At 34.4% G+C, this 10,781-nt stretch overlaps 1 protein-coding gene across 1 annotated transcript; it reads right to left on the bottom strand.

Moving 5' to 3' along the window:
• Window positions 1-1,462: 1,462 nt before the first annotated feature.
• LOC130630469 (uncharacterized) lies at window positions 1,463-5,362 on the bottom strand. The gene is made up of 5 exons (XM_057443982.1): window positions 5,331-5,362; window positions 4,693-4,779; window positions 4,043-4,295; window positions 2,603-2,766; window positions 1,463-2,523 (listed from the first exon to the last, which is right to left on the bottom strand). The coding sequence occupies exons 2-5, from the start codon at window positions 4,766-4,768 to the stop codon at window positions 1,592-1,594; spliced, it is 1,425 nt and encodes a 474-aa protein (XP_057299965.1). The 5' UTR covers window positions 4,769-4,779; window positions 5,331-5,362; the 3' UTR covers window positions 1,463-1,591.
• Between the last annotated feature and the right edge of the window lie 5,419 nt (window positions 5,363-10,781).

Here is a 10,781-nt window from a genome sequence, read left to right as displayed (position 1 = left end):
TGCGTGAAAAAGACCAAAAATGGCGAATCTTTTTGCCCTAGAAAGTACAAAATAATCTAAGATACTCACTTTCAACCAGCAAAAATATGTTTCTTATTGTCTATTCATATCTTTGGTAAATAAAGTTCATCGCTTTACTATTTATTTGTTGTTTTTTGGAACACAATGTTTTTTTACTTTTTAATTTTGTACATTCTTTTCTGTTTGAAAGTAAACATCAAATGCAACACCAATGTTTTCTACTAATTTATTTTAGCGGATTTTTCGAGTCTATTATAACAACATAAACAAACAAAACACTCATGTCTTCTTCAAAATGGCGAGATAAAGTCCTGAACAACATTTGGACGGTAAATTACGGGGAATCTTTCGTTACAGAGAATGCACAGATGAAAATAAAGATGTCATAATCACAAAATTCCGTCGTTCATAACATTCCGTCGTCTTTACCTAAGGTGTTTAATCTGAGGCTGACCTTTAGTAGTTTTATAGACTAGTTACATTTTGTTATGTACTTTCCATGTCATTCAATTTTCTTATCTATATAATAATACGCCAGTTCCGTGTGTCTGTACTGGCAAAGTTGATGTGTTGGCTTTTCTAAAGAAACAGCCGCTGTAACATGTCACTTTTGCTAAACTTTAGTTTTATTCTGTATTTTGTGTGCTTTTTCAAATTGATTTATAATTTTTGTTTTAAAAAAGTCATGCTTATTTTATGGTCTCGCCAAACTTGGATTGCAGAATAAGACGTATGAGTTTTCAAATGTTCCTTATGTTGTTCTTGCTACGTCTAATTGTTCTATTTATGCTTTTCTGAATTATAAGCAAGCTGCACGATTTACTTTCACTCTTATTTCTATAAACCTTAACCTCATCAGATGCACATTCATATCCATCATATTTTTACAGTGCAAACAAAAATGGACAATCAAAAATTGGACGGAAAATGTGACGCAAAATGATCGTTTAAATCTGAAAAATTGCTGATATCCACATCTTTTAAGTGAATAAAATCTTTAATTTTTGCTGATAAAAGGATGATGAAATAATAATAAAATAATAAAAATAACTCCACAACCACTAGATCACGCGCGTCCATCCGACACCAAAGTTTAAATGCTAACAAATTTGGTACTGTTAGTTAAAAGAACTTGACTTTCAATGAGAAGGTCGTCCTATGTCAGTTCTGTCACCAGGGTTGCTTTTTTATATTGGAAAACGTTTGAGTTATTAAGCCAAAAGCTATCCATGTCCATATGACACCAATTTTTGGGTCAATTTCTGTCCAAACAAATGATGTCGAGCACATAACAAACAAAAATGCTTTTTTTGAAAGCTGGGATACCGACACTTGTGTGTATGTTAGTGCTAAATTCTTAATTTAAAAAACAAGATCATAACTGATGTAGTAACTGTTCATTTCGGGGATTACTGCAGAATATCGAACTCCATGGACTTATTGCCCTTGTATGCTTATTCATTACTCTAAAGTCGGTCAATATTCTACAATGTTGAATCTTAAACAGCTATTATAATGTTAAAAATTTTACAAGGTAGAGAAAAACAAAAATAACCAAAAACAACAGTGCTTAGTATTCGTATGCATGTGGTCGATAATTATAAATCAGATCCTTATAAGGATTCTGTGTCGATGTGACTCTTCCTGAAACATATGATCGATCTTGGTGCGACACAGGTGCCCTTCTTGAAGCGTTTGATGTTCGAACTTTGTGTGATTTATGTGTTTTGATTGGAGCATTTGACGATCGACCTTGGTGTGACACAGGTTTAATGAAGGGACCATTTGATGATCGTACTTGGTGTGATGTATGTGTTTTGATTGAAGCGTTTGATGTTCGACCATGGTCTTTGATTGGAGCGTATGATGTTCGGTCATAGTGTGATGTATGTGTTTTCATTGGAGCGTTTGATGTTTGACCATGGTTTTTTATCGGAGCGTTTAATGTGCGACCATGATGTGATGTACGTGTTTTGATCGGAGCATTTGATGGTCGGTCCAGATGTGAAATAGATGCTCTGATTGGGGCCTTTGATGGTCGACCGTGATGTAATTTAATTGCTTCGGTTAAAGCCTTTATTGATCGATCTTGCTGTGATACAGGTGCTTTGATTGGAACATTTGGTGAGCGAGCTTTCTGTGATTTAGGTGCTTTGGTTGAAGCATTTAATGATAGACTCTGGTATGATACATTTGTTTTGATTGGAGTAATTGGTGGTTGACCTTGTCGTGACACTGGTAGCAAAATAAATTGTTCGCCAGATTGGCTTGTTACAAGCATTTGCCCTTCTTGTGGTTGATAGACATGTTCTTCTGTTGATTGATGTGAGACAGTTTCATAACCTTGGTTATCAACTAGCTCCTCTGAAAAAGAAGTACTTGGATCGTTTTCGCTTGATTTACTTGTTACAAACACTTTTTCTTCTTGTGGTTGATAAACATAACTTTCTTCCGTCACTTGGTGTGGTACGGTTTCATTAGCTTCGTAGTACACCGGGTCTCCTTAAAAAAATAATATTGTAATCTAATAGCATCTTTGTTATAGTGGTCAAAGAATTGGTGATGATGTGTGAACAATTACCTGATGGCTTTCCACAACAGTTGTAAATCTTGAAACCATTTACTGCGAGTATGATTAGTATTGACATCCCGATGAAATTAATTACCAGTAGAAAACCATACGCAAATACTAAATAACTACAACCAAAGCCGACCCAGAAGAAAAAACCACAGACAAAATGAAATCTAAAGAAAGTGGTATAATTGCAGTATTATTTTCGGGTATTTGATTTTGCAACTAAAAATATTACATTCAGCAAGTATGTATCAAATTAGCAAATGTAGTAGAGGCTTTTAAATATTATTTCAGGAAAAAAGGCATTTATTTAACGAAATATTGGCTGTTTTGCTGGTATTATATTCGCTGGAATGGTGTCTTAAAGTACTTTGCAAAGACTTAAGTTTGCAAATTTGTTCAATATAGGGAAAAAAACACGAAAATTAGTACCATAAAAGTGAATGGATGAAATATAAACCATAGTCGCAAGAAAATGAGGAGTTTTACTATTTCACAAGGATCGATGATGAGTTGACTAAGCAGCTAGCTGTTATGAAAATACTTATCTTATGAAAAACGGTAGTAGTTATGTAGGGCTTCAACACTATGAGGATGCAGTAAAATCTTCCTCACAAAAAATGTTATTAAGTAAACCATGGGTAGCACAACAACCTCAACAACAACAGAGGAGCAGTACAAAGCAATATAAACATTTATCTACAATTTATAAAATTACGAAGCTTTTGAACTACAAGTCCATGAAACTCATTTGGAGAATAAATTAGTGACTTTAAACTCTGAGTTTTAGTTCAAATTCGACTAACCTTTGACTATGAAATTTGGGATCAGGTTCCAAATAGTTGTTAAACTACGATCGTTTAAAAAGATAAGATTGGTAGCCAACAAAATTAATATATGTTAGATCAGGTGAATTTACATAAAAATATGTTCCCCATTAGATTTTTTGATATTAACTCCATCTTCCTTATACTTAATACTTGTTGCTTTTGCAAGTAAGAGAGGGAGAAAACAGTATTTGTCTCACTGCTTGCTCATCAAAATAAATTCGGCAACATGTGATTGCGGAAGTGCTCTGGTTCGCCATGTTGCAAACTTAAAATAGGATAGCTGTAATGATAATACTATAAAATGAAGAACTCCCATATAAACAGAATAAGTATTATAATTGTGACTACATGCCAAAATCATTTTTGAACTTGCCTAATCTTAATTTAACCAATATTAGAGCATTGTGTACGTTTTTTTGTGTATGACTTTAAAAAATTGTTTCATAAGAAATGTTTCTTGAAAAGTTGATCTCGAAAAAACGTTTGTTAATTGTTTTTATCCAGATTTTATGCAAACGTTGCCAATGTTCATCGAACTCCGAAGTTATAATGTTTGCTAAGTATGCCTTTACTTTTAAGGATAGACTGTACTGTTTAATGCTTATAATTTACTTACGCAATTCCCGCGCCCGATGCACCAAACCCACAGAAAGCAAAGATACTAGCCGTCACTGCAAAGCCATTGAAGGTTTTTACCAAACATCGACGACTTGGGTTGTGCCCTGCTCGCATTCCCAAAATACTGGTTACAATATACCATAGAGACGACCAAAGCGTGTTGATATTGAATGGTGTAAATCCGAAACCCGTAGCAAACGTACTTCCAGTAAAGGCAAATGCAAGAATACCAAGAAGGAGCAGAGCAATGCCTATTTAAAAAAATTAATTAGCTGCTTATACATTGTGACTTGACTACCGTTGTGTTACAATAAATGCGTAATGCTATAGAATCATTTAAATAATCAATTGCATTTCATATTTATTTACATCGTCATTTAAATAGAGAATTCAATAGCTTAGTTATGAAGTAATAAGTCCGCGAAGTCACAGGAATATTAATTTTGTTGGCGGCGTAATTTGAAAATCGATATCTTTTCTAATAAGGTGTTAAAAATCCCTTTGAAGTGTTGACCATTTAAAGCTGTTTTGCCGTTTCGAGAGAGTATGCAGAACACAGCTACTTCTCTGCACATAAGTTGGCGTTTGCACAAACAAAACTAGTTAAAATGATATATGCACGAACAAAACGTAAAAATTAATACTTACTTAACTTATAGACACGCTTTGCTGCTTTTCTTCTTCTTCTTTCCGCAATGCTTTCTTTAGGCATTTCAGGTAGCATGTTCAGTTAAACTAAACAATGGTTAATTAGAAACTTGTCATGTAGTTACTATGTTCTATATATGTTTCTTACTCACCACTACTTGCGTAGGCATGCAAAAAAGAAAAATTGAGGCAAAACCACTTAGGCGGGTCCTGTCCGCTTGTGAAGGAATGCATTTGAATCAGAATTTGATAAATTTAAACTCGGATTACTTAATTTGTTGACTTACAAAATTTTATAGAAGAGTATGTTAGCTAATAAAAGGGTGACAGGAGATATTTGGGAAAAACCATCAAATAGCGATGCGAACTTCAAACCTTTTTCCTAAACCTAGATATGTTTCTATATATATATATTGAAAGTAATATCCGTGAAAAGACTTTTCCCATTTTTGCCATTTACGAAAGTTGTGCTCGCGAATATTTTATTTTCCTAAAATTGCTAAGGTTTATACTTGCGAAATGCAAAATCTTGCAAATTCCTCCTCTTGCAAAAGTTATGTCAATGTTTTTATTCCGAAACAAACAAAAACCAGAAAAAACAAAACAAAAACAAAAACAAAAAATATTATCTCACCTACCTAGGAGTTTGGAACTAACTTATTGCCAATGATAAGTTTTGGGCATTTGCATGTATATGCTGATCCTAGTTTCGTATCATTATATCCCCAATTAAAAAATCTGAAACAAGGACTGGTCATGTCAAAAGACTTTAAGGACCTTTTTGTTTGGCTATAGAATTTATGTAATTAAATTTGATTGATTAAGCGAATAAAAAATAACGATTGTTCGATATCAGTGATGAATGCTTGAAATTTAGAAAATCAAACCATGAAGGATGCTGTCGATTTCTAATTTTTGTATTTTTGTAAAAAGAAGTCAATGAGAGTAAATGCAACATCAATTGATCCTCTAAATGTCGGTCGAGCCTGTGACGTTTATTACGGTTTATTGTAATCAACACAACAATGTGTTGATATCAATGCCTTCTTGACTTCTAACATTCCTTAAAAAATTGTCTATATTGGACTGTTAAGGCGAATCTCCACGGGACGATTTTTACATCATCAATACTCGTCATCAATAGTAGAATTTGATTGGTCGCGATTTTCGTCATGACGAAAAGTTGAAGTCTACTACGTTTGATTCACTAGGTGTCAAAATTTTCAATAATTATTTTTTTAATTCTGATACCACATTATAAAAATCAATCTTCGCCACTTAGAGAAATGATTACATTGTAAAACTTTGTAAAATTGGGAGCGCCAGAAAAATAATTTTGCACTATTTTCTTTTACTTTGGTCAATGTATATATCAAGAGATGTTGTCCAATATTTATTAGACGCGCCTAGTTTCACTCCTCGCCTTTGCGCCGCTGTTACGTTCACACCTCTCCTTCGCCCATCCCTACCCTGTGCGGTCAAAAAGCCTGGGAATTGGATTAAATGCACAAAAAAATTATGGTACATTTCTGCGTTTTATAATATTTTTTTTAAATTGATTGTGTACACACTTCATAGAACTTTTTAAATTGTTGATGTTGTCTTGTGTTGTTGATACACTCGTTATTCAGTAAGCACTGCTTAAAAACTTTCAGAAGAGATGTTTTTAGAAATCTATTAAAGTTTCAAGGCCTTACACTTAATAAGATGTCCCTATGATGGGTACAAATATGTAGTTGATTTCTTCTTTTGAATCATATAATACGTTGATTATGTCCAATTACATTTATGAACTCTGAAACTATATTAAAATTGCATTATTTCTTAGGTTTTATGTAGTAGAAGTGGTCTGATATATGTCTCTTGCTGAAAGGAAACTAATACCCATCCGACTTCATAACTTTCTTTATTAATTTATAGCTATTTTTGTCCGGTATTTAAAACGCTAATTAGGTAAAAAGCATAAATAATGGATTTATACAATAGGATAAATACCTACTTGAACTTTATGGCAACGAAATTGGTAGAGCAAATATAAACAAACTAGTCGTTAGCCCGTGGAAAAATCCACGGGTTCGTCCGTCCTTGTTATACCGCATATTGCGTGCGTCTCGCTACTTGCGCAGCTAAGCTACCATTTTGCGTGACAGACAGACGGACGGACAGACGTATACGGGTATTATAATATAGATACATGTTTATAGACCTTAAGGATGGACATGTCCATTCTTCTTAATGCAAAACAAGACGTATGATATACGCAAACAACCTCGCGAATAAAGTTTACAAAAAGCTGTCTATCAAATTGGGATTTTTGTTACGAAGTTAGACACAACATATTTTACTATTCAGATACGCAATAATATTTGTTACACACTTATTTTTCAAAATTGATTTGTGAGACCTTCCTGAACGGAAAATTCCTCGAACTTTTAATTTTAGATGGGTCCGTCTTGGGTGAACCGACTGACAGGAAGAAGAAAGACCACAAACCCACAAACCCCAAAATTTGCGAAATTTATTAATTCAGTTAATTCTGCCTACATTCACTTTTAAAAAGTTTGGTAGAAACACCTTTATTTACTAGTTAGTTAAACAAGTGTTTTGAACACTTGTCTTATCTTTTTAAGAAAGAAAAAAGAAAAAAAAAAGTAAAAATAGTTACCAAGATGAGATTCGAACACACGACGACTCCCGTGTCGGTGCTTAGGAAGGCAAAAATTTCCATTCTTGTAGGACACATTTGCGTTTTAATACAAGCTCACGAGCTTGTAATAACTAATCTATTAGTTTCCTGTTTTGAATGATCTCTCAAGCTGATAGAACTGCCATTGAAAAATTTATGGGCTCAACATTTCAGAATCTCTGAAATAACCTACACCTGCCTATACCCATCAACACCGCAGCCTAAGCCTTTTACGATGCCATGCTAGCACTTCAGTCTCTGGCTAGGTAGTAACTTATACAATGCAATGTTTTCCATATGGCTAAAGCTAGCTAGCTAGTAGCTAGATATAGCCGGGTAGCTAATCTTAGCTAGATGGGGACTAAACTCTACAAAATACCATAATAGGTGAACAAGATTATAAAATAAAAATAGTTATTTACCGTTGTAAGGAAAGATATTTTAAATTATATGGTTTCTATGTTAGATATGCAGAACAGCAGGAGCAGCATGTAAACAAAACAAACTCACAATCAACATTTTGCGCAAAATTGCGCCGTCTTTACCAACCTCGTTCTTGGGGCTTTCTTTCTTAATTTTATCCGAGAGGTTTGTTTGAATTTTTGGAAATCATTAATCAAAGCATTCTTGTCACTGTACTTAAATTCGAAGAGGAAAACTGTGAGGGCGAGCTGGAGTCTATGAATCAAGAAGAAATCTTCTCGCCATCAGACACAGAAAAAGAGCCCCGGAGACGAGGTTGGACTTAATTAAGGAGAGATGCATTGGCTCTGTGTGTTTGCAACAATTGACAGCACAGTTTTCGAAATAATCCCGAATTAATTGCGCGGGTGGATGGTCTTGAGGGCAACAATTAGTTTGTAGTATAATGTAAAATGATAAAAATTTGAAAATATATTTGAAAAATAGAGATCTCAAAATAGAGGTTTACGGCCAACTCTAGAACTTACGCGTTGTCAGGAAGAAACCCTGAGCTGAGGTTGTTTCACACCATATATTAGAGAAAAGTATATTAAGGCCCTACAATAAATCTCTACTCGGAAGCTTTGAGAAAATGGTCGTTCTCGTAAAAACAACGACCATTAGAGCACTGAATGGGTAGAATGTTTACCGGCGTTTCCCTGAGAGAATTTAAACTTTATATTCCTTGTTGCGCGCCTCTCCAACACCCCATATTTTTCCAACAATGCGTTGCAGATTTATGCCGCATTTACTCGATTATTCCCGCCTCTGTAATAAACCTGCCTTTTTTCTAGTATTGAAACGTTAATCACGTGGCGGGAATAATAGAGTCAATACGGTGTATTAAAAATGGTAGCGCTGTACGAAAATCAATAAACAGGATCTAGTCGTGAATATTATTTCTTCGAACAGCAGATACGCTAAAATGTAAAATGTATTCAACTTGGCTAGCTTCAAGTGAGCCTTGAAATTTCGTCCAACAACTCATGCACTATCAAAGAATGTTTAAAGTGTGTTTTATTGTTTAACGTAAAAGAGAGTAAAAATGTTCACTACGGAGGCGAGAATAATCGAGTAAATACGTATTGTAATGTCTCCAGTTAAATTATATATTTCATTAAAAAGTTTTTACTGGCTGGTTTATGCCATAGCCAAATTTTAAGTTTGCATATAAAAACGACAGTAAAAAACGCAAATAATGAGTTTTAAAAAGGTCAACAAAAGCGACGGAATTTCTCTAGACAAATAGCTACTTTATGCAATTCTCCTGTCCAGTGAGGTATCCCTATTAATGTTCCATTAAAATCCCAAATTTTATATTAGTGTAAAATGTTTTAGATAACGACCGCCCTAGATTAATGAATGTTGGCAAATATAAAGGAGACGGGTCAAGAAGAAAAGTCCTACATTGCAATACAAGTAGCAACCCAACTCCGGAAAAAACTTTCTATGAAAATGGGCGTGAGGTTTAAAGAGGTAAAGAGAATGAGTACGTAGTCCAGTTGTTGCAAACAGAGAAGAAAAAATACTCATGTGGTGCCAAAATGGAATCAATAACAACAATGTGGAAATGTCTAATTCCATTACTTTCAAGGTAAAGAACCAAACTAGTTATCAGTGCACATGTGCAGCCGTTTTCTCGTGATTTTTAAAAAGTACTATTTTAAGGTTGTGGATGGGACATCAGATCTGTTAATGAAATAGATATGTGCGAATATAAATGTGTTTCTAAACGTAGCCTAGAATAACCTGGCTTGTTCATGGTTGATGTTACGAAGCCTAGAATAACCTCGCTTGTTCATGGTTGATGTTACGAAGCCTAGAATAACCTGGCTTGTTTATAGTTGATGTTACTATTTAATATTTATATTACTTGAAATTGTAACTTTGAACATTAATATGTCTGGGCTGTTTTAGCCCGCCATCATCGTCTGCAGGGTTTGTTGCCTGATGTCAAAGCAGCTAGCGCTCACTTGACGGCTAACACTGGCCTCGTTGTCAAAAAGGCAAGAAACCTTGGGGACGAGGTTGTTAGCCTGTGTAACACTGACGGTATCACAAAGTGCCTGCGTGTTATAAATCTCAAACTAGTCACAGTTAAGTGATAAAACTTGGTACAATTGTAGAATGTCTCAACGCAGACTCATTCCATGTTTAAGTGTGTTTGATGACGTCATGAAAATTGGGTATAAAGTCCCTAAGGAAGACCATCCTCCCTCTTTTACACATACTTTAATTTCTCCCGTGTTATTTATGCTGCGACTAGGGGTAGACATGTAAAATTTGCACCAAAAAATGATTTTATTAAAAACAGTGAATTTAACGATTGACCTATTTTATATACGTAAAAAGATCTGCTTTTTCAGCAATATTGATACTTACGCCATTAAATTTTATACATATGTAGAATATTTATTTATTTTAAAAGAAAAACAATCTAATGACGTCATTGTGCTGGGTTAATAATTCCTTCAAATCTGGTCTGTAATATATCCCTCGTGCCCATGTCCTTATCAATACTTTGGCAACCATCTGGTGACTATAACGCTCGATTATTTAACAAATACATTTTACAACAATCTTACAGCGCCCCTGTAAAAGAGGTCTAACTAGACGATGATTTAAAAACAGTTTTTTTTTTTTTTAGGAGTTTACACCGCAGGAGCAGAGGATTCAAATAACAGGTAAGTATGACGAACCTAACTTGGTCACCAGACCTCTTTTTTATCACAAATTTTCAGAACATTTACGGCTGCAAACTGGAATTGTTGAAAGAAGGCGTTCCTCGTTTTTGGTCGCTTTTTTATATAAGTAAACTCACTTTAAGCCTGTCAAAACAAAATCTAACTTTAATTATTCGTATGTTAATCTAAGGACCAGAATAAACAAACACGGACGAACTAGTCGACTGCCACGGCTAACGACTAGTCTTCGATATTTA

This window comes from Hydractinia symbiolongicarpus, chromosome 2, assembly GCF_029227915.1.
Source record: "Hydractinia symbiolongicarpus strain clone_291-10 chromosome 2, HSymV2.1, whole genome shotgun sequence".
Taxonomy (NCBI): Eukaryota; Metazoa; Cnidaria; class Hydrozoa; order Anthoathecata; family Hydractiniidae; genus Hydractinia; species Hydractinia symbiolongicarpus.
Note: the sequence above shows the minus strand (reverse complement) of the source record. Positions and strands in the feature narration are given on the sequence as shown.